The sequence below is a fragment of the Centroberyx affinis genome, unplaced genomic scaffold (assembly GCF_046629955.1).
Source record: "Centroberyx affinis isolate AG114_WGS23_722 - 3 ecotype Tasmania unplaced genomic scaffold, CSIRO-AGI_Caff_v1 ptg000124l_1, whole genome shotgun sequence".
Classification (NCBI taxonomy): Eukaryota; Metazoa; Chordata; class Actinopteri; order Beryciformes; family Berycidae; genus Centroberyx; species Centroberyx affinis.
In genome coordinates, this window is record NW_027278825.1 from 129,852 (window position 1) to 155,060 (window position 25,209).

General features: G+C 42.3%; 1 protein-coding gene across 1 annotated transcript in view; it reads right to left on the minus strand.

The window, feature by feature from the left end:
• The window catches only part of adcy7 (adenylate cyclase 7), a 57,297-nt gene that overhangs the window by 21,616 nt on the left and 10,472 nt on the right, over nucleotides 1-25,209 (minus strand). The window contains exons 2-6 of the mRNA XM_071529246.1: nucleotides 14,036-14,808; nucleotides 7,857-8,051; nucleotides 7,116-7,280; nucleotides 6,433-6,582; nucleotides 2,645-2,805 (exon numbers count right to left, since the gene is read on the minus strand). Coding sequence (XP_071385347.1) covers nucleotides 2,645-2,805; nucleotides 6,433-6,582; nucleotides 7,116-7,280; nucleotides 7,857-8,051; nucleotides 14,036-14,200 — 836 coding nt within the window. The 5' untranslated portion in view covers nucleotides 14,201-14,808. The remainder of the gene's footprint in view (nucleotides 1-2,644; nucleotides 2,806-6,432; nucleotides 6,583-7,115; nucleotides 7,281-7,856; nucleotides 8,052-14,035; nucleotides 14,809-25,209) is intronic.

Sequence of the window (25,209 nt, forward strand, 5' to 3'; positions counted from 1 at the left end):
GTTATCTAATTTCCGTAGCTAACATGGTGGTAATGTACACCTATTCAACAATAAATGCCAAAAAGAATAAAACAAAATATTGTTTTGTATTTTTATATCAAAATCCCATTAACTTACTTTCTACAAAACAGTGTATTTTTAGTGGTTACTTCACGGCGCATCAGTAGGCATACATAAAAATTCTGAGTAATAACACAGATGGGCTTCACTGCCTTTCTCATTCCATGTTTGTTATGATCCAACTTTTGAACAGTCTCTCCCCAACATCCTTTTTCAACCAGAAATATGTTGAATTTCATATATATGAAACAATCGAAATGCCGTTTCCTTGTGACTTTAAATGTGTGTATGTCAAAAAAAGGTCATAGAGGAAGTTGACCTATTGCTATGCTTGTTAACACTAGTGACCACATAGACCACATAAGACCAAATGTGCCATTTTGTGGACACTTTCGTCCAAAGTGCCTTACCATGCGTGCATGCATTTTTAGCATGGGTGGCCCCATTGGGAATTGAACCTCTAACCCTAGCAGTGGCTCAGGCTGCATGCTCAACGCACTGAGCTACAGGACAGCTACATGTCAGCTCTCACATGTCTTGTGCTGAATGCTGCATCCTAAATATATTGGGATAGTTTTTGTTTGACATCACGGCTGTGGACAGGATCTCATCGCGTCACTTACTGTTCTGTAAACTAACTCAACTATCAAATAAATCCAAGTAAATCCATCTTATTGGGGGAAATCACATTACTTTGAACCATGTACGTAAATGCTCTGATTAAATTCAGACCAACCATCTTTATCCCGATTATTCACAATTACCAGAGTATTGTCTGCATGTAAATGTGCCCAGTGGCTGTGGCAGTGCAGGGATTGAACATGTGACATTTCTGTTACAGGACAGTTACTGAAACCACCAGGCCAGCCTACTACATCCAGCCAGCAGAACGATTACCAGCACCGGCTGGATGAATGCTGCATCCTGGCCTCATTACAGCTGCCAGTCAGCCGACCACCGGAGGGACACCGATACCCAACCTGACCTGTTCCACTGACTGACTGACTGAAAACAGCCAGGTGCTTCACAGCGCTGAGGCAGACCACACAGCTAATGACAGGCCTGACTGGGATAATTATAGGGATAGGTCAGGGAAGCAGTCTATCACTCAACACCTACGTACTGCGGGCTTAATAGAACACAGCAGCAAAAATGACTGATCCAGTCACGATGACCTCTCTCTGGCAGCGCACAAAAGTCCTTTCTCTAAATGTTTTCAAAGACAAAACTACCCAAATGAACAGCAGAATGGATATTAGCAGTCTAATCGTTTTCTGTTGTACAATCAATGTAATCTACATTGTTCTAGATTATAAACTGTATTGCCAGTCCTGCTGACAGTCATGCCAATAAAGCATCTTTCAGCTGAACTGAACTAAACTGAATATTGCCTATTCAAACGAATGTGAAGATTCAAAACTTTTTGATTCAAAACTGTGAAGCCTGGAACTGAAACATTCCTCACTCTAATATATTCTTCTTGCTCTTAAGAAACATTGAAGATATTAAAGATATCAAACAGGTCTGAAGCCTTTCAGTGAGCTGTAGATTATTTTAATGGTTGTAAGGAAAATGATTCCTGCTCCAAAAGCCACCTGAGAAGAGCAGCGCTGTACACAGGGGATCTATGACCTATTGTACTTCCCTCCTCTAGGTAAGGCAGAGGTTGTACCTTGCCTGCAATTACTGGAAAAAAAATTAAGCCAGTGAGCCATCTGCCAATGTTCAGTGTAAGCTGACCCAATATCTGTCAGCACTTTCTAAATGAATGAAACCCTCATAAAACAAAAAGCTTGAACTGGGTCAGTGCTCTGAAAACATATAAACATACTAATCTCCATCGTTATGAGAAAGAGACAGAAATATCTGCTTTTTGTGTCCACAACATGGTGGTGCAAGAGAAAGCATAAACACAAGTTTCCCTCAAAATGACTGGGGCTTTATGAGTGTGAAAGTATAAATAGATCTCCCAGTAGACGGAAAAGGAAATGTAATCAATTTGATTAGAGACCTCAGCCATGCTTAGGTTTGAAAATACAAATATAGAACTGAAGCAAGTCAAAAAAAAAATTAATGCAATAACCAAAAGCTTTTGGGAGAGAGAAAGGAATGGAGGCAGAGAGCCAAGAGTGGAAGTTCAAAAAGTTAATGATTTGGGTTAGATCCATTTTTCCCCATTCAGATTAGCGATGATACAGAGGCACAGAACAAATATACAATGCAATGACATTTCTTGAAAGATGTTATGTTAAAGGGAAGGTGCAGGATTTTTCTGATCCTATCCTACTGATCAGTAATCAAGGCCCCTCTGAAGACATTTTAAGAAATCTAGTCTTTGTTTCTGATCTGACAAATTGGCACTAGTCTCCTGTTAGCATTTATTAGCAGTAAAAGTAAATGACACCATTACTTTCACAATCACAGCTCAATATATTTCTACAGCGGCAGTAGAGGTCTGATTAGTGATCAGTAGGACAGGCTTTTGTATATACTGAAGTACTGCTTTAAGACAATGCCTGATTAGTGATCAATACAATCTAAAATCCATAGCCTTCCCTTTATTTCCAGCTGGTCCATTGTGTACCTGACATTCTCGTGCCTCTTGACATAGAGGCTGTGGAAGTTGTTGTCTTTGACCAGTCGCTGCTGCTCCTCTTTGTCTTTACAGTCCTGCAGCCGCTCCATGATGGCCAGCTTCATCTTCATGGAAATGTAGACTGGCAGCACAGACTGCAGCAGATTCTCCTGCGCACACACACACACACACACACACAATTAGTTAGTTGTAATGTTGGTGATCTAGGAATTTAAGCTCATTGGACTGTTGCGCTCGCTGTAACTAGATGAGAGTCTTGGCTAAATGCCTAAAATGTAAAACGACATACACAGATATCCAGCACATGCAGGCACACACACACACCCATGCAAACAGGCACACACACACACACATGCAAGCACGGACACGCAGACATACCTCATCAATATCTCACTCTCTAATATCCGAACAGTCATGAACTTAGGAGAGAAAGGCCGGTCTCATCAAGCTGCTGTCAGAGCGCTGTGTGCCGTTCTACTGACTGAGCTAACAAGGCTCTCATTCAGCCAGATTACTGTTAATTAAGGGTTTTTCCATTGCATCAGTGTCCTGCTGTACCTGTACTGGCCCTGCTATAGTTATGGCACAGTATCAGCACCATTCTGTACCTGTTATCCACTACCACATACATTTAGGTGCCTTACCAGCATGCTGCAATCATACCCAAATAATGGTAAACATAACGTAATGGAAAAACATCCCATACTGTGCCGGTGTGGATACGGCACAACACATTAATGCAGTGGAAAACACGTATTAGAGTCAGCCTGCCACTAAAGCCAGCGACCTGAGAAGAACACTGTTCAAAGTTTAATGGTTTGTAAAAAATCTGATGATTCAACTTCTGAAGAAATCATTAATCTCTCTTCATACCGTCATTCCAGAAGTCGGGTTAGACCACCTGACCGTGCTAGCCAAGTCAAGTCTCGTCACATTTATCTACAAAATGCTTTTAACAAAATATATTCATCACAAAGTGCTTTACAGAGGAAAACTGGATGTAAATAGAGATAAAAGCAAGAGAGAACAAACACAAATTTTAAGATACGAGGCAGGAGCTTTTGAGTGTGTGAGTTTGTGTGTGTACATGAGAGAGAGAGAGAGAGAGACGGAGACGGAGATATCTATGTGTGTGTTTGTGTGTCTGTATGAATAACTAAGCGAGTACTCTCAAACATCTGAAGGTTTGTGAGAATCCATTGCCTTTCAAAAGTATTCAACTCCCTTGACTTTTTCCACGTTGTGTTGTTATGTGAATTCAAAATGTATTGAACTGAGATTTCTTTGTCAACAATCTACACAAAATACCAAAATGCCCCATAAAGAAACACAGAAATGTCTAATTTAAATATTCCCTGAGTCAATATTTTTATAGAAGCACCTTTGGCAGCAATTACAGCCGTGGGTCTTCTTGGATAATGTTTGTATCAGCTTTGCACTTCTGGATTCTGGGATTTTTTTCCCTTTCTTCCGTGCAGATTTTCTCAAGCTCGGTCAAGTAGGACGGGGAGTGTCAGTGGACAGCTATCTTCAAGTCATTCCACAGATTTTCTAATAGGATTCAAGTCTGGGCTTTGGCGAGGCCACTCAAGGACTTTCACATTCTTGTTCTGAAGTCATTCCAGTGTTGATTTGGCTGTATGCTTTTATTGTCTTGTTGGAACATAAATCGTCACCCCGATCTAAGGTCCTTGACAGGTTCTCCTCAACAGTTCCCTGTATTTGGCTCCATTCATGGTTCCCTCAGTCCCTGCTGCTGCTGGAAAGCCCCCCCACAGCCTGGCCACCACAGTGCTTCGTGGTAGGGACGGTGTTAGATGGTGATGAGCTTTGCCCAGTTTCCGTCAAGACAGTGCTTTGCATTGCAGCTGAAGAGTTCAAAATTATTTTCATGAGATCACAGAATCTTTTGCCATGAGCTTCAAATGGAGTCTACTCCAAAGTTCTGATCAATGTTTGATTCAGTAAAAATTTGAAATTGTAGACCTGGTCTATCCTGATTGAAACAGTTTTATAGCCATCACCAGACCCATGCCTGCTTACATTTCTGTCTCTGAACTCTACAAAGAGTTTCTTTTTTAAATATAAATATAAATAAATATAACATATTTACATCACAAGTAAGGGACACAATACAGATTATGCATTCTGTATTGCATTTATGCAATATAAAAATCCACCACATCAGAGGCAAAGAAATAATCCTAATTTAATCTTTTTTAAATTCAGGGTGTAACACCACAAAATGTGGAAAAAGTCAAGGGGATTGAATACTTTCTGAAGGCAATGTACTTTGTGTGTGTGCGTGTGTGTGTGTCTGTCTATGAGAGTGTGCGTGTGTGTGTGTGTGTGTGTGTGTGTGTCTGTCTGTCTATGAGTGTGTGTGTGTGTGTGTCTTTGTCTCGCTCCACTCTGCTGTGACCTGAGCTGCTCCCATCCTGTCTGGATGACCCCTTGCAGGTTCAAATGACCCTATCAGTTTCCCGCTAAGTCTGAAACATGAAGTCAGATAAAGTGGCCCTTGTGCAGACGATGCTGTGTGACTGTAGGATGTGTTACAGGAGGCGCTGCTGTAAATGTTAGCCATTAGACTTGATCTGGGTCTAATTAAAGTGACATACAAGTACTTATATATAAATTATGGTAAATGTGGGAAAGTTTTCGTGTGTGTGTGTGTGTGTGTGTGTGTGTTCTCTATCAGTGATGGAGGTGTGGTGGTGGTGGGGCAGGGGGGTCAATGCTGTTTCAGAGAATTTCATTAGTGTTGCTTTCAAAGGGGAGTTTTAACGTCACAGGTTTAAATGCCATTTCTGACGACCTTCCCACCCTGCCAAGAAACATTTCAGGGGTAAACACTGCGTCTCCTCCTGCTGAAATTAATGTGGGAGCACAATGTGTGTTCCCCATTGGTTCCCCATTAGGAGCGGTTTTGAAGCTTCCCCCACCGTCCTATTATGTCCCTGTTCTCTTTGGCTAACCCCGTGCACCTCACTCCCTTTTTTCAGCCTCAATTCAAATACAACAGAAGGTTTAAATGTTAACGATTATATCATTCCTCTCTGTCCTGCTAGGCAACGCATCAGCTTCCCTCTCAGTAAGTTTTATGTCACCTCCTAAGCAACAGTCAAAACAAATGACGAAAGAAGAAAAATTGTTTTAAAAAAGCCATCTGAAGTCGAAGCAAGTCAACGCATTTGGGCAGGATTTGGTAGCCGTAATGAAAACTTCCATGGGAGAGTGAACATGAGGCCGGCCAATGGCAAAGCCTAAAGCTGAAATCAAATTATAAGCCTATGGAAATAACAATCATTCAAGACCTATTTTCATCATTTATCTATAATCTTTGTTTCCATTCAGTGAAGTTAGTAAATTTAAAACATATGTGTTGTTCTTTTCATGTGAAAGTAACCAACAGTATGGATGCAAGAGGGACATAATATTATAAAGATACAGATGGAGAAAAAGGCTTCTAGCCAAGCCTACAAAATAAAATGAGTAATACTCCTTGAATTCCAAGTACGTTGGATCAGCGTTGGGTGTGTGTGTGTGTGTGTGTGTGTGTCTGTGTGGAGCTTTCTCGAGGAGGTGTTTGCCTAATTCAACCAAACACTTGTGATGGGAGGTGCCCACTTCATCACCCCAGTTATTGCTTGCACTAAGAAGACTTTGGAAATTTAACCAAAGCATTAAATTTTAATTCCATTTTCTTCAGCAAAATTTGGACAACCATTCTAATCTTTGAACCAGTCTTTGAAACACCAGTACGATAGACTAACCTGTTGTCTCTTCTCTATCTCCAGCTTCATGCGCATGCTCAGGCACCTCAGGGTGTCTTGGAAGGTCTGCCTCAGGGTTTTGTCCATCAGCACCTTGTGGAAGGCGCCGACCACACTGCCACACAGAAACACCACCGCATTGGACAGCAGCTGTAGAAGCGCGCACGCACACACACACACACACACACACACACACACACACAGACAGGGGCAGGTGTTAGAGCTTAAATGATAAGAGGTAGCTATTACACACACACATATACTGTGTCCTCTCAGCTCAACTGTCTACACACCTGTCTATAATACACACATTTCTTATGTTTTTTTCCAATATATTTGACAGACACTGGTAGCCTTTTGTTCATTATCTTTAAAGTCATTTGCAAACACAAACCTGTCTTGTTGTAAGATAGGCACTGAACTCTAGTAATTTTTTGTCATATTTAAAGATACTGAACATCACAAAATATCAGCTATTGGCAGCTTCAGAACAAAAATATCAGTATTGGGCATCAAAAACCCATATTGGTCAAAGCATACTACGCACTCTTACAATAAAAATAACAGCTACAGACTGATACATTAACATTTCAGAATGTAGTAATTATCAGCAGCCCTGGGAATAACTATCATCTATAACAGAATGCCACAGCTTTTATCATACAAGCTCCAACAGGCTTCACCTGGTTGGCAAGGTAAGGAGTGGTTTCATGGCTGAAAACGGTGAGGCGCAGGGCGAGGACCAGGATGTGGGACAGCGAGGAGATGATGCTCAACACCACGGCGTACCACAGCTGGAAAGGCAGCATGGTGTACACGGTGAAGATGATAAAGAGGAAGTACGGCACCTGGGAAAATAGGGGAAGAGGTTCAGGCATCTTAAGATGTCATCCGTTGCGCGGCAATTAAATCAAATGTCACTAAATGCTACTTTCATTAGCTGTCATTAATCTGAATTTCGAGTAATCGCACAGCGCTTGTAGAAGGAGAGTCGTGTGAGCTTGTGTGTGTATCTTGGGGTCGGGGGGGGTATGGTATACCAATAAAACACTGTCCATATAATATCAACAAATATAGCACTAAATTATGCTGTAACATATACATGCTGAAATATGATGTTGTATTTTATAACCCAATGCTGGAAGTGCTTTTTGAAATGTGAAATAAAAAAAAAACATCTGTCATTCATGTTTTAGAGATTTGCAAATTTGCAAGATCATCATTCAGTGATAGAGAGAACCAAAACGGAAAAATTTCATTCATATGAAAATGTTGCAGATTATGACTTTACACCATTGTAGACTACATTCTGTATCTGGTGCAGAAGATTCAATAGCAAAGTCCAATCTTCTGTGTATCCTGTGACCGTAACCTGAGTCTGGATGGCTTTGCCCTCCGCTACATCGCAGAGGGGAAGCAGTTACCTGGTCCCAGGCCAGGATGAGGGGGCCGCTGAAGATGAAGGTGTAGCCCATGGTGAGGTGCGTGGCCCAGACCACCAGGCCCAGCAGACGTCTCCATCGCTGCGTGACCTCTGTGCACACCAGCACAAACACACCCAGGAACACACACAGGCTGCAGCTCACCACGATCACAAAGGCACAGTGCGACCTCGCACTCTGCACCAGCACGAAGGGAGGGAGAACAAAACACACAAACACACACTTTACTGAGATCATACTGCAGGAAGATGCAGTTTAACACACGCTCATATCATTTTGTTAGAAATTAAAGATGATTTATGGAAGTGACGATAATCCCACACCTGTTGCTGTCTAGTCCATCCTATTTATTACTGCATATGAGTCTTTATGCACCACACTTTAGCCTCAGAGCTTATTCCATGCACTTTCATACTACTCAGTACCATTTTCTCATAGTATGCTGTTCCATTGCACTGGTGAACTCTCACCTATGGCTGAAACCCACACCATGCCACGCTGCATGAATGCACATAGTGATAGAACTCTTTCATACCTATAAGTAGAGCGATATGTATAGTCTGCCCTGCACTGCCCTTGAATTGAATGTAAGGTCCTTTTGTCTCTGTACCATGCATGCCAGTATGTACTGAGTACTACGTCTCTGTGTGAGATGCTATGTTCCTGCACCAATGTTACCAGGACAGATTCCAGGTATTTAACGTACTAGACAAACTGAACAATTCTGATTTCGATGAAACTAAATGTGAAAATAAGAATGTTGAGCAGGTATTATTCAGTAAAATGCTAAAAAGTACTTCAAACAAAAAACAAAAACCCACTAGGACAGATCTTATAAAAAATATGAATAATATTATAAAAATACAGATGTTTATGAATTGGCAAATTTTTCAGTGAATATGTTCATAGTCCGGTAGTTTGTTTGGTAGAGTGGTCAGTTTTGTGCTCTGATTGAAGTTCATAGAACTCAGGTTCTCCATGTGTGCTTGATGCTCCTGAGGGCCATCGATATCGAACCCGAGCATCAAGGCTTATGTGGGATTACTGAGGCTTATTTCACATCTGTCTCTGCGTCATGTCCTGTTTGCTCCGGGCCACGGTCTTCCTGATTGAGTTACTGTACAGTGAGAGACAAGCAGGAGGCAGAGAGTGTGTGTGTTTGTGTGTGTGTGTGCTTGTGCGTTTTGTGTGTGAATGTCTGTAAGCGTGTGGGCGTGTGCATGTACATGTGTGCATGAGCGCATGTGGTGTATGCATGTATGTATGTATGTTGGTGAGCATTGTGTGTGAGCGTATGTGTGTGACGGCGTGAATGTCTGCGTGTGTGATCGAGTGCAAACAGAGATGGAATAAGTGTGTGTCAAATGGAGAGAAGAAAGGAAAGGGTTAAAAAGTGTTAAAGAGTGAGACTGACACACAAAGTGAGTGTTAGTAGATCTCTGCTCAGAGAAGGCCATCTCTGCATTGCATGTTGAGCTTTCTGGTTACCATGGCAGCGGTGGAAAAGGCCAGATCTCGAGTAGAGCACTTTCTGCGCCCTATGGGGCTTTGAGTCTTGACAACACCTTTTTGTAGGCAGGAAAAGAACAATTATTCCATATGAATAGCAGCCTAGACTGTGTGAGGAAAAAACAAAACAAAACAAAAAAATAATACGGATACTGCAATAACGTTCAGCAATTGCCACACTGTGAGCTCTGACAGACTCACAATGAAACCGACTGCGTTGTTCTGTACGATTTGCATTTTACATTTTTGCCACTTGTTATTCCTACTTATTTATGACCTGTTGTGGTTTGCACAATCTTTCACTATTTATGTCTGCACCGCCTGCTTTTGCATAGTGACAGAATGCTTTATTTGAGCAATAGTCTGCTGTGTATTACAGTATATATCAATTGTCCTTCTGCACTGACTGTGAGGTCCTGTTGTCCCTGTACCATGTGTGCCAGTAAATTGTGATATGTTCCTGCCCCGATGTCTTATGAAACTAAATAGACATTAGACAGGCAAAAAAATAAGCACTTACAAGGGAGTGATATATTCTGCGGTGTCATTTGTTTGACTGTGGTAAACTACACTGAAGATGTTTGCGCCTACAATTTACATTTCAGTCATTTAGCTCATGCTCCTATCCAGAGAAACTTTCGATGAGCGCAACACTGGAGCAGGCTTCCACTCATGGATCATAAACATTACAAGCAACTGCAAGTGTCAAGTGCAGGGGTCAAAGCCGCAGCGGCCCCAAAATTAAGAAGCGCTAGTTGACAAAATTAGAGCCGTTGTGATGTGTTATATAAAATCTACAATCCAGAACCAGCCTCTCGCAGCTCTTCCAGACTTATTGACCCACTGTATTTAGATGAAATCCGAAACAACAGACTTCTCAAAACCTTCTTTCCGTCCAATCAGGGCCCAAAATTGGTGGTATGGAGTGGCACTTGGAAACCAGGTCAGCCTGTATTCCTCTCAGCGACGCTCTTCATCAGATATCCGTGATTGGAGAGGAGAGTTATATAAGTTGACGGTGACTTTCTGACACCAGTAGCTACTCCCTAATAGCGCCCCCCAACCACCCCACCCCAACCCTCCCCACTTAACAAAAGCATTACACAAGCTCCTCCATCCCAACATTTTCTCTGAACTCCTCTGTACCCCCGGCAACTGTGTGTGTGTGTGTGTGTGTGTGTGTGTGTGTGTGTGTGTGTGTGTGAGAAAGAGAGAGACAGCGACAGAGAAAGAGAAAGAAAGAAAGAGAAGGGGGTGAGTGATGGTGCTTCTATGGATGTGTGTGCGTGTGTGTGTGAGAGAGAGAGAGAGAGAGAGAGAGAGATTGCACAGCAGTCATATTGAAGTTGACATGCAGTTCAGAGATGTGTTATTTCCCACGTTTTTGTGATAGAAACAAGTGCTTCCAAGTCTTAACAAAGAAAAGATGAAAATTGTATGAGGTGAAGAGAGCAATACAATTGATATTAATGAATTGATGAATATTGATGAGTCAAAGAGAATGCCGCAAAAAATGATTCCTAAAAGATATTTTGTTATTTTTGTGTGTGATTGCTTTTGATTCATTGTGTTCTGTTAATGTATAACCGTACATTTTATATTAATTATTATTGATATCCATGAGTGCTTTGGCAACACAAGTATAGTGGTCATGCTAATAAAGGGGGGTAATGATTTGTGTTTGTGTGTGTGTGTGTGTGTGTGTGTAAGAAACAGAGAAAGTCTATGCGTGAGCAAGCACTCCTAAGAACTGTGTATATGTGTATGTGTGTGGCAGAGGTCTACTGTATGTGTGTGTATATGAGGCTTTATGCGCATGTGTATAGGAGAGAGAGACAGAGAGAGCGAGAGAGGGAGAGAGAGAGAGAGAGAGAGAGAGAGAGAGAGAGAGAGAGGGAGAGAGAGAGAGAGAGGGAGAGAGCAAGAGGGCAAGCAGCACAATGGAAGGAAGGTAAGGATGGATTTTCCTACGGAGGATTGTAATATAATCTCCGGTGACAGAGGCAGTCCAGCCCGTTGGTCTGCTGACCGGCCGCCGCTCTGCTACCCGTCGCCAGGCCAACGTCAACAGCATGCCGCCCATCAGCGGAAGTCAACGAATCCCCGCCTCTTCCTGTCAGAACCACCGTAACACCCCAAACTCTCATAGCTACGTTAACCTTTTAGTGCTGTCTTAGCCCTTACTTGATTCATTTACTTTTTCAAAGTTCACTAATCGAGCCGTTTTTGGGTGCAGCAGGGTGGCGTAGAGAGTAGGGAGAGCATCCCTCAACTGATGGACCCATGTTCAAGCCCACATGTCAGCAAGCATCTTCCCTGCTGAAGTGTCCTTGAGCAAGACCCTGGAGTAAAAGTGCAGCATTGGTTCAGCAAGCATGCAGTAAAGATTGGACTTCTTCACAGAAATTCTGGCTCTAAACTGACCTGCCTGGTTAAGTAATGGTTTGAAAGACAAAGAGCTCCCACAGAGCAGAGACATGTACGCACATTCAGTCTAGCTGCTGGGTTGACTGCCAATCAGGAAAAGATTGTTAGAATCAGCACACTCTAAGATGCCTTTTCACCATTTAGTGCGACAAAAACTTTGATCAAAATTGGACCTTCGTGACATTTGGTGCAAAGGCAGCTAATTGTGTAAGGGTTTTATTAATCTCTTAAGATGAAGAACGGCTAATAGACTGTATCCTGTGCACAGAAAATAACACTTGACCCAGTCTCCCTCTGAAAATAACGTTTTCTTATCTAGAGTGTGTTGGCTCGTAATTATATAAATAGATCTGGCCACAATGGTGTCTTTAATGTGCTAATCTTCCGTATTTCCATCCATTAGCTGAACAGCATACCCTCAGGGGGTGAAACAGAGATTCACTGCTTTATCTAATTAAAGTCTAGGCTATAATTACCAAGGCTGGTGTGTGTGCATGTGTGTATGTGACACACAAACACTGGTTGTTATAAGCTTCAGAGGACATATGACTGTAGCCGTGTCAGTCCAAGAAGTACTATGATTAAAAAGAAGGTTCATTCATCCTGTGTGCGTGTGTGTGTCACATCTTGACTGATGTCCAAACTCAGTCTTTAGGTACGTAGGTCTCAACTGATATGAGTAAACTGATATAAGCATTTGCTGCACTACACTTTGCACTTTCACACTTTGGAGTGACATACGTGGATCTCTATCTTGCATAAAGATGGCCTCAAACTGCCTGATTTCAGCATTGATAAAGATACAAGATATTGATGCAGCCTCTGCTCGTTCCTACAGCACAACCTGGAGCCAATTCTCGTCACTACTTCCATATTCCTCGTCATTCCGCTGTAGTTTGTTCTTGCCACATTAGCGGCATTTTGGCTAGGGGAGTCAACCTGTATTCAGTCAACCTGCATTCACCAATCAGAAGCAATGTATTAACATCAGTGTCAATCCCAGCCCATCTGTCTTGATCCAAGATCGCAGCACACCAGTGAATTACTGTCCAATTTTGAACCAGCAGATTATTCAATTGAGACAATAATAAAGACAAAACCGCAAATAGGATCAAATTGTAGCCTGATATTCAGACTGAATTGCCATTTCGTTACCACTCCATTATTCAGCCTGAGATTGCCTTCTTGTTAGACGTTTTCTCCGTGGGGGGGGTTGATTTTCCCTGAACCAATCACTAGTGACTGACGTATCCGGCCATTCTGATGTTATTTTCAGTTACACTGATACTGGGCATATTTACTAACTTCACCAAGAATGTTGGTCATTTTTGACAAAAATATCATCTTTGCAAAGACAAAATATTGGTTAAGGAATGATTTCAACAAATATTCTGCTGAAACGGCAATAACCGTCACACAAACGGCTCAAACATTAGTCCCGCCCACAAAGGCGCTGATTGGCTCGATGTTTCTCAGAGCGAGAACAAGCCGTTGACTAGAGCAACACCAGACTCTCTGAATCACTCAACCAAATCTGAAGAGTGGGAGGGGACCCGATGCAGGAGTCTGGAACCAGGCTAATCAAATCGATGTGTTATAGAAAAACGTTCAAAATTACAATCAAGGTATTTATCTCACTAATTTGTGTGTGCAAAATTCCCCCACTCTATCAAGACATGCCCCCTTTATGAGTTGATAAACCATCAACAAAACAACAGCTTCTCAGTGTTTTCATTCAGGTGGGCACAGCGGCAGGTGATCCTAAAAAAACTCTCAGCCTCATTTGTTAAATACAGGGTTTCTACCGTGGCCTTGATGTAAGATGCCTTGTAAAATGCCTCCATGACTTTTCCATGACTTGCCATAAATGAGTCGGAGGCGGAGCACATCTATGACTCAGAAATGTTATTCCTTCCTGATTTGTTTTTCAGCTCAGAAAAGTCCTATAGGGTTAAACAGTCTGGTTTCCACAACAGTTGGGCTTGCTGTGGAGGAAACCAGATGAAAACCACCATGTAATACAATAAATGTCTGCAACAAGTTGTTAAATACAGCCTGGTATAGCCCTGTAAATTGACCCAGTTATAAAATTCCCTGATATTCCCCGACTTTCCCAGAGACTTTATCCAACTCCCTGACTTCCCCAGAAATTCCTTTATCAGTCAGTGGGAAATCTGCAAACACAGGCCGATTTTGTCACTAAAGATGTGCATGTGGAGACTCACCAGTCCCAGGGCGAAGAAGAGGATGAGGAGGATCCCACAGGAGAGCATGGAGAGGCCCAGCAGCAGCACCAGCGGCTGGTACTGGCTGATGCAGGAGAACTTGCGGTACAGCGCCTCATGTTTCAGCTCCTGGTCGTTCAACAGGTACTTCCCCTTGGCTGGCATGGCCGACGCTTCTCACAGAGGCATAGCAGGTGGGAAATAAGAGCCCCAGAATGCAGGAGTGTGTGTGTGTGTGGTTGGATGTCTCTAGTACTTTGAGTGTGTGTGTGTCCGTTCAGTAAAATCCACAGTTCCAGATCTGTTAGGGGCCCCTTGCTAGCTCATGGCACTCAAGTGAAGCTTGTGTTTTTCTCTCTGTGGGGCATCTTGAATGTTGTTGTTGCTTCTCTCACAGCTTTGTTGAAGTGCTCTCTCTCTCTCCACTCTTTTCTCCCTCTCTCTCTTCCCCTTCTTTCGTTCTTTTGTGTCTTCTCTCTATCTCCCGTTTGGCGTTGGCAGGCAGACCCGCTTCATCCTTTGCCAGCTACTGTGTTGCTCTCTTCAGCGGGGTTTGAGTAATAAGCCTGGTGCTGGGAGACACAGAGGAGGAGGGGAGGAGAGTTTAAGAAAGGGGAGGAGGAGAAGGAGGAGGAAAAGGAAGAAGAGAAGAAGGCAGACAGGAGCTGGGGAGGGCAGCCAAAAAGGTCATCGGGGATCCCGCCAGGATTCAGGATGTAACAGAGCGGTGAGGCGGGCAACTCGACTTGCTAGAGACAACACAGAGGCAAGACCTGGGAGAGAGAGAGAGAGAGAGAGAGAGAGAGAGAGAGAGAGAGAGAGAGAGAGAGAGAGAGGGAGAGAGAGAGAGAGAGGGAGAGAGCAAGAGGACTATTTAGTGGAAGCACTGATTCTAGGGCCAAATACACACTGTGACAAATATGCACAAACACATCAAAAAACAACAACAAAGAGACCATTGGCTAAGCTAGGCCTAGAAAACACTTTGAAATGAATAGAAAATATTACAATTACCCACAAAAACCCACATCACATATAAACAAAAAAATATGGGTTAATAGATTTTAAAAGACTAAAAAGGCTAAAAAAGGCAAAGAGTGTAGTCGGGCACTTCCTATGATACACTGTGAACACTGTTGAGTCTGAGGCATAAATATCTGGCAGCCTAGATGAGTGAATGCTTATTCATACCTGAACCCTGCAGTTGTTCCCACAATCTAGAAAGCCTGGTCTATGTTTACCCCAGGCCCTGGCCCATTTTGACTAGGACTCTCATGGAAAGCAGCCATGATGATGGGCAGGCCTGCTAATGAATACAGTCTCTATGGAGCCATTTAGTGGAGAATACACCATCGAGGGATGAGCTCTCGTACAGCCGCAAACCACACTCGGCTTCATTTGCTCCAGCTGAACTCACAAATATGGAGGGAACCCCAGCTAAGGGTACATCTGTCACAGTTTTCAGATTAACTTCAGCTTTCAATTCAGCATCTGCTCTTCTAGGAAAGAAATGGGAGCGGCAGAAACCAAAACAAGGAGAAGTGGGCTTGTGACTTGAAGGTTGCCAGTTTAAATCCCCGGACTGGCTGGGAAAACCTATCTGCTCTCCCCTCCCTCAACAGCTTCTCTCAAGGTGCCTTTAAGCAAGGCATTTGACAACCATTTATTACAATGAGGATAAAAGCAGGAGACTGTGGTTGTACACCGGTAGCTCTGATGTGTGAATGCATGTAATTGTGTGAATGTGAGGCCAAGTATTTATAGACTGTCTTCATAAACTTGAAGAGAAAGACCTTTCAAATATCCATCAAATATCAACCAACCCATCAACAGGCAACAATAAGACAACAATCCACTTCCACTTTATTAAGAGTTCCCATCGAGTCGTGGAGTGTGTTTTTCTACCTTTACAATAAACCTCTATAATCATATAATGAACATGGCTGTATGAGCCGTTTATCTGCTCTCTGTCTCGGACCAGGTGTTTGCTCGCTGAATCAGAGGCCACATTATTTACACATCTGAATCTGAGGGAAGATGGCAGGAAGGCTCTGTCAAAACACACACCACGGATAGACTGTCCTTATCTTCTCAAACAATGAGAGTCCAGCGGCTGGGCTGCAAGTGGACCTGATAATCACACTATACAACCCAAAGCTAGTTACAACCTAGTAATATATTACAAAGGCTGCATTATATTAATTAAAAAAAATCCTATTGCAATTCTTTTGGCTGAATGTTGAGATTGCAATATAAATTGTATGGACGTAGCTTTTTCTACATAAATTATTTTTCAGCAGTAAAAAAAAATTGAGAGGGAACATGGGAGGTATGAGATGCTAATGATTAGGTTGTGTTCAGTTTTAACAAAATCAAAGATTCTGCTCAGCACCCTTTTGGCAGCTGTGTGAAAGGCAATTATTTCCCCCTAAGACAAAAGTACAGGCTTTTACAGTGACTTGAAAATTGAATTGTGATTTCAGTGTTTTTGCAGTTAACAGTCCAGTCCTAGTTGATGAACTCTCATTTATTCATTTGGGAGAGGGGAGGAGATCCTGGCTTCAAGCTCAATAGAAACAATATGAACTTCGCACCACTGTCAATAGAAACCTCATTTCCTCCAGTTGCTAATACTGTTGTCCCGGTCTGCAGTGTGTGTGAGACAGCGCTCTATGTTTGTCCCTCGCATAGCAACTGCAACAGATGCTATGTGCCATAAAAAGAGCGCACAGTGGACCAAGATGGGGAAAAAGGGGATGCCACACACACACACACACACACACGCCTGTTGCGCTGTGTGTGAGCGGACGACCAGCCGGGATGCTCCTCTCCTCTAGTGATAAAATGCCTTGCCACAGCGGGGGAGCGTGACGACCGACCTGCCGGCAGTTTACAGCCACTTTTAACTTTGCTTTTCATTGCTGCTACAGGACAGAACAGCACCCAGCCAGCCCTCCCCGGCTCCAAATAATACACCAACGCAAGGCTGTAACGACAGTCTGAGGGCAGTAAAGGCAGCCCAGAGAGCAGGGAGGAAAAGTAAAGCACATAATGGCAGTGGGGAATCTTGTCCTCGTCTTGCATCAATAAGAACCAGCTGGCTTGTGAGAGGGGGGCCTTGGGTAGATGTATGCTTAGTGTTTACACTGGGGGAATGATTTACTCCACAAGCCTATACCGACTAAATGCCATAGCTATATGTCACTTAGATCTCAGACCTGGGAACTATGCAGTCACGCTGCTGATGTACTTCCTTGGACTGCTGTTACTGTAAATGCCATCATAAAATGGTAGTCAAAGCAGGAATAAATGTGTCAGCCATATATAGTTTTTATGATCACAAATAACCATGGGAATGTTCAATTCAGGTAAATTAATTAAAGAAGACAGTGGCAATAATTGGAAACTAAACACAAGCAAAATTATAGCTGCTGAGGAAGGAGGAGGAGGAAGAGGAAGAAGAGGAGGAGGAAGAGGAAAAATAGGAAGAGGAGGAAGGCAAATGAGAAATACATGAGGGTCCATCAGCAGACCTGTCCGGACCAAAATTATCATTAAACCTTGAAGTATCTTTGAAATCATGAGTCTCTAATCCACACAGCACAATGCCTGATTAGGTATAAGCATGTTCATTCTGCAGCACCTGGGGCTCAAACTCACAACCTTTGCCACCAATGGCAAGTCTTGATCGTGTTGAGCTACCTGAGAAGTGGGACAATTAGAGGAGGCTTCACACTAGAACTTAGCCAACCACCAGGGTGCAGGATAACAGCTGTCCATGCATTTACAGGCAGATTTCAAACTAGTGTGAAATATTCAGTATTCAAGACAAAATTCTGAGAATGTGCATACTTCATCTAGACAACATAGAGATGTCTGTAAGTTATTTTAACAAAGATTGATTGCTCCATAAGCCAAAAACAGATGTTTAAAGACACTCTATTTCCATTGACTGCAATAGTTTACATGAGGGCAGAATTCAAAATACTGTCAAAAATTCTGTTTTTGAGATAAAATTCTGAAATTTTACACACTTCATCTACCATGACTGGAAAATTTTGTCATTTATTTTCATGAAAATTGGAGATTTATTTAGCGAGAATTTGCAGTAGCTGTTTACAGTACTGTTTACAGTAAAACATTTTGATGCACTGTGGGCTCAATTTTTGATAATTCAAAAATCTGGCTGGATGGTTTGTGGAGGACAGTCTGAAGATGCTGTGTAGCAAGTTTGGTGTCAACTGAGCACAAAATGTGGGAGGAGAGAGGTTCAATTAGTTTTACAGTTTTTGAGAAAAAAAGAGTGATGGACTTCATAATTCCTGGCAGCTTGAAGCATCTGAACATTTCTGCTCACTTGGGCCTACATTTTGGTGAAAGTTGCAAAGCTGTAGCACGTACGACTGATTTTCTTATGAAAGTTTTAAACTCTAGGTGGTTGCTGTAGTGCCACCATCAGGACTATTGACCCCCAAAGCCAGTTGAGTAAGTTTGGCATGGGACTGGACCTATGTGCAAAGTTTGGTTTATTTTCATGCATGGGAAGGCAGATTTTCTTGTAGGAAGAAGAGGAATAATAATAATAAGATTGGCAAATACAAGTGTTTGGTGCAATAAGAAACAGAGGAAGCGCGGGAGGGATCCAATTTAGTGTTAAGGGACAGATTAACTTGGTTACATGAAGCAGTTAAGACCAAAACAGAGACGGTCTAGACAGTATCTGCCTGTGAGAGGGAACAAGGGAGCCGTTATCATAGCCGGACCTCAAGGGAACTACTTCTTATCACTGGACCACAGGACGGTGCTTCTTCTTTCTATCTGCTCATCTTCCTGTCCACTTAGAGGAAGCTATACAAATGGAGCAAAAAAGGGGGCTATCTGCTGTTTCTTTTAACTCTAATGCAGCTTCTTATGCAGGTGTTTTTCCTGTAATCTTTGGTCTGCACTATGACTAAATTAACGAATGATTAGTGAGTTATTGGTCCTTACAAGAAATTTGTCTTGTACAATCATCAAGACAGCAAGTGGCAACAGTGTACATAACAAGGAAACAAGTTAAAAGTGTAATGGTGGACCAACATAATATGCCTCTAAGCTACACTGTTCATTTTCTGTGCTGCAGCTCAGAGGAGTGGGGAGGTTAAAAAGACTTTCTCAAATTGATGACAGACAACCGAGGGATTTTAGAATATAGAGGATGTTGAGTACATAGGCTGCCATTTGACACTGCAAGAACTCTCATTTGCGAAACAGCGGGCTGATATTAATGCTCCTGGCCCCGATGGCGCTTTGTATGCTCCGACTCCAAAGTTGCTATGGCAAAGGAGCGCGCCGGCAGATCTATGGTGGTGCCGCGGCAGTGAGCCGGGAGAACAGACAGGGACGTACGCTTCAATAGAGCAGAGTCTCTCAGCGAGCCGGGATGAATAGCTGTAACTGTGCCGCATTGTCTGCCAGGTCTTTCTCTCTGAAAGCCTGGCAATTGAGGGAATCACATAGCGGCCTTGCAAACTGGCGTCATTGACTCCTGGAACAGCGACCATACAAAACCCACTGACGTCATTGCCCGCTTGCTGCTGAGACGCAGGAACGTACAGGCGCTCGCAAACTGGCAGCTCGGAGCTCGCCGTCAAAGAAAAGAGGAGGTGAAGTGAAAGGGACTGGAAGCCGTGTTCTCCGTTAGTCTTTTTATGGACAGGTTTAGAAAATGACAACGTGGTGACCATGATGAGAGAGTAAATCATACTGTGTAGGCCTTGGTGAAACATGTTGGGATAAGGCAGTGGTGGAGAGTAATGAGTTACAGCTACTATACTCACTGTACATGAACAAATGCTTAAATTGACGCTTTTCTGAGTATTTTTTCAGTACTCTACGTCAGTAATTCAAAATGGTAATCTGTGAGTTCCTATTTTTTTTTTTTTTTTTGGTTACATCTTTGGTGCTCAGCGCTCATTGCTGTGGTGTTTCTGCACTGCTCTTCCCAGGGATCTGTGATGGCTTTCTCCTTGGATTTTCTGTTGATGCAGTTTGAGTTTCTGTAGGTGGCGCTCTGTTCTCTGTCTGTTCAGCCATGGTGGCTATCGCATTTATTCCAAACAAACTGCTGTTGCTGCTGCCAGAAACAAAAAGGCATCACTTCCAGTGCACCAGAGGATTTTTTACCAGAAAAGACCTATCTGACACCAGGTGTTTAGAATGATAAAATTATATAGGGTAAGGGTTGGATTATTATTGGAACATGCACCAAATCTTTATGATTTTCATTCAAAAGCAATTAAGTATGTGTATCTTGAGTAGTTTCAAGACAAGTACTCTGTAATGTTACACATTAAATTCATATTACTATATTGTAACACAGAATACTAGTGCCTGTCAACCAACTGGTTACCAGACAATTACCTGAAACTTTAGACAACTGAAGAGAGAGAAAACTTGATTTTCTAATGCCTCTTAGGGATGGAACACAAGTGCAGCAGTAGTTCAGCAAGTAGCCTAAAAGTGGAATTTCTACATTGGCTATGTAAAAGTAGAAAAAACAGTAAATTGCAGTTCTCCTCCTCCCACCTATGAGAGAACAATACCAGGTTTTTGTGAGTCTGAATGAAGGCCATGCTTAAACCGTGCGTATTAGGAGATTTTAATTTCAAGGAAGCAAGGAAAGTCCCTGAACTGAGACAGTGTGATTCACTGTGGAAACTTTCTGGTTGAATGCTGCCTTGGAACTATCACGGTCAATCCATTTCCTCTCAGTTAAGCAATCACCTTCCCTGGTAATAAACCAATGCTCTGCAATTATCTTCTGCAGCGAGCTATTCAGACCAATGAAATGAGCCCGCACAATGCCAATCTGGCTAGATCTTCACCAAACCAACACCCCATTCAAAGCCTTTTCACGGAGAGAGCAAATAGGCAGGTCTCTCTCCTGAGCAAATCACTCTGCTTTTACGGCCGTCTTTGTGTTGGCATTCAATAAGGTTGGCCGGCAAGAGGGACAATGAGTGACCTTCGTAGGGAATCACAATCCCCAGCCCATGCTGCACAAGATCCAGGGTTAAAGAAGACTAGGTGAAAGGTCAGCTGATCGCCACCTGAGGATCCAGGCTCCCAGGCATCAGCTGTAGAGTTGCCTTGCATCAGTAAATGTACACTGTGATATAGCTTAGTAACAGGAATCAGTATGTTCCCCTTGGTGCAACATAGTGCCTTTGTATATCCCTTTAAGACACACAAGGTCAGAGCCGGGAGGGAAACACCAGTTGTTGCGGGGATTGAACCTGAGACCTTTCAGGTACAGGACAGCCTCAAACATCAGGGCACCCAGCCTGCCCACTTTTCTCAATTTTATGTGCAGTTAGTCATCAGCACTTCAAATGTATCCACATCTTTTGGAGCCTGATGGTGCATTTCAAATTGAGCCAAGATAATTCTTTGTCAGTTTAATACAGAGGGTGGAGCTCCTGCATGTGACCCTTACCCAGTTAGTTCACCTATTCTTGTCTACACCAACTGTTATTTTTGGATCTACAGTGACCTCCCACAGTCAAAAAAACCCCAACGGTGCAAAACGCATGGCTGGAACGCTTCAAAGGAGATATTAGTGGACCATGCATAGTGTGTTTTTTGAGCCCTCAGCCTATAAGAGGTAAGACCCTTATAGGCTCCTTTGAGTTTGTTTTTCTTGAGTTGGCCATTTTTCTCCTAGACATACTGCAAGTACAATTTACTTTATCTAACATTTGTAATCTGAATTATCGCTATTAGGAAAACTAGTCTTGCCGTATTAAATAGATCGAATAGGCCTACCTCATTTCCATTACTCAGTCAGAAACAGGCGGGGTGGAGCTGTGCTTTATTTGGACAGTCCAATACTGATACTCAACTTATCATCAAGTGACATAACATATCACTAAAAAGTCAACTGAGTTTCAGGTGATACAATAGTGTGAAAAGTAGTGTTTAGATATTCAGTGTAGGGGTTAGGCTTAACTTAAAGTTGGAGTTGGGGTCAGGATAGGGCTATGGTTAAAAAATAGGGTCAGTTTAGGGTTAGGGTTACCATAGTTACCATAGAGATTCATCAAATAGGCAAGTGACACTTTGTTGTCTTTTTGTCACCTGATAGTTGAATATCAACATCTCTTACCACAGTATTAACCCTGAATAACACAGATATTAACCTGGTAAAACTTAAGTTCTTCAGTTTCCTCCAGCTTAAACAGTATTTTGCTTCTAGACCTAATATATTGAGTAACGCCAATGCTACAGTACAACCCTACCATTACTACATATAGTCAGTTGGTTGAACAACATCTGACTAAAAAAAAAAAAAGTCAACTGCTGAAATAAAAGCTAATACATTCTCTTGAAAAAAGGAAAGATGTAATAATGTGTGCTGCTAATGAGGGTGGATCTATTGTAGTCATGAAATATGAACAATATGACGATGGTGTGAAATCCCAACTAAATGATAGAGAGTTCTACATTCCCTTACATTCTATCCAATGATCAGATCAAAGTTGAGATCAAATCTCTAATTGAATTATCCTTTGAAAGGGAGGATTGTTGAGAATGAAAAATAATTCCTAATAACTAAATATCCAATACGTCCTGTTTTTTATGGTCTCCCTGAGATCCATAAATCACTAAATGATCCTCCCCTCCGCCCAATAGTTTCTAGCATAAGATGTGTCACTGAGTATACAGACAATACGGATTATGCAACTGTACACCATTATGTTCATGAAAGTCATGGCTCCCCTGTATGACTAAGATTTTGAGGAATTTAGAAATTAATCCTTCCCCAAGAGGGGATATTGCCAACGCAATATTTCATAAAGAAGCTCGCTGGATATATATACACTGTACCAACACCATCAGAATCTCCAATTCTGATGTTTCAATCTGTTTTCAGGCATGTTTTTATTTTCTGTTAAACTCTTAGCACTTTGATAGTTACACTCAAAGTATTGAAAGCTAGATAGCTATTCCCATACTGATTCTTAAAACTTGCATCGTGAATTTAAATTAATTAAATGTTATTTAATATTAATACAACTTTCGTATGCACAGGCATTTCTTGTGGCCTCTCTATTGTGTGTGTGTGCCTGGGTGGTCGTCAACATTTGTGTTATTTCAATATAGTGAATACACAAATGGAATGTGGTAAATGTGGTAAAATATTAAGAAGGTATATTTGATATACATATTAGTAGTATTAATTATAAAGAAATATTGAGCATGATACAAGCAGTGATTGCGAGATAGAGAGTAACCCAATGTTTGGGTCATTTGTAATTTTCAAATTATCAGTCCCTGGGTTGAATCGATGGGTCAATTCAACCCAACATGTGGTCAGCAAAGTGGCCAAATTTGGGTTTCCTTTTCTAACCCAGCACTTTTCAGTAAAGCAATAGGGAAAGACAATTAATTCAAAGCTCTTTGAAGTTATCTACGTAATCTGCCAGATGCTTGCCCATGCACAGACCCTTTCCACAACAGATGACTGATGTATGTACAGCAATGCACCAGACAGATTGGATTAGACCTCCCGTCCTTCCCCATCTCCCCTCCTCTCCTCCCAGTACCGTCTACTGGTATTGAATTAGCCGCATTCACCAGAGGGAGCTGCTGAAAGGTAACGACATTAACAGGATGCTATCTCTGCACTGCTTTCAGCTTCAACTGCCATTGTTTATAATAAACACAGGAAGTGCGAGCGAGATCGCCACGTGCTCGGAAGCTGCCCCTCGCCGCTCAAGTGTTTCGCATTCACTTCCACAAATAGAGAGTTACGCAGCCACAAGTGGGGCCATCCATTCTGCTGCTTGACACGAACAGCAACCCAAAGAAGGGTTTATTGATTTAAAGATACATCGAATTTGGATCTAAACATATCAGTCATGAGGCAAATTAAATAGTGAAATAGCATTGATTGAATTAGACTACGCCATTTCCTTCTCCTCATATGCAGTTTGGACAGAAGACACCTGCACACTCACCAAGGAAAGGTTATCCATCAGTTACCTATAAGGAAAGCAGGCCATATGAAAATTTCATAGTATGATTACCTTGACCAAAATTATCTCTATATACGATAGTTACTAAAAAGATGAAAACTTTAAAAACTAGGAGCCAAGGCCGACAACAAGGCAGCAAGGCAGTTATGCACCTTTTGGTGATAAGCCACCCCCCCCCATCACAAGTTCATTAGTTCTTCCTTGGCCCATAACCAACCTTCATACCAAATTTTGTGCAAATCCGTGCCCAACTTTTTGAGATATCCTGCTAAAAGAAAGAAAACATTACCTTGGCGGAGGTAATATGCTTCAATTACTGAAAAACAAATTTAGCAGATCAATACCAAAACATTTGAATTTTTTCTTAAAAAATAAAATGCGGGTTTAGCTTATAGAAACTGTAAGGAAGTTTTAAACAGCACAACATCTCAAATAAATAAAGCCAAATGCGTCTCAAATAAAGTTTATAAAGGGGAAAATAAAACATCAGTGATGACAGATGGAAAGGAATTTTCATTTCGAAATTAAATGTCCAACATACTGTCCACTGTCCATAAGTAAAGCAAATTATGGTGTTTATTTTTTTATGGATTGTAAACAATTTAAGTCCTTTGTTGACAAAGGGCTTTTACTTTGTTTTTGTTTTTCCTGAAATGGATATGTAACATTTTGGACTCAAGAAAAGAAAACACAGGGGAGAAAGAATGTGAGTGAGAGAGAGCGAGAGCGAGAGCGAGGGAGAGCGAGAGCGAGGGAGAGGGAGAGAGAGTTGTTTCCAGTTAGTACAGCCAACCACATCCCCATTTCAGGTTTCATAACCCCACAGTTAGCCAGTCGCTGCCGGGCCCCGCTCCATCCTGTAACTGTGCAGCTATGGGGCCCCTCTGCGCTCCCGGCCCCTCCCACCACCAGCAGCACCACCACCGCTAACCATCAGAAAACCATAATGATCCCTCAGTACGCCAGCCAGCCTACTACCGGCACTGCCCCTCACAGACAAACCTCAACATCTGCAACCGGTAGAGTAGAGAGCTCTTCACACAGCTGAACACAAGCTAATGTGGATATCCATGTGGAGCTGGTGCAACACAAACGGGGGGCGGCTTCACATCAGTCTAGTGATGGTAATTTTCCAGGCTGCCATAAAGCTCTGGC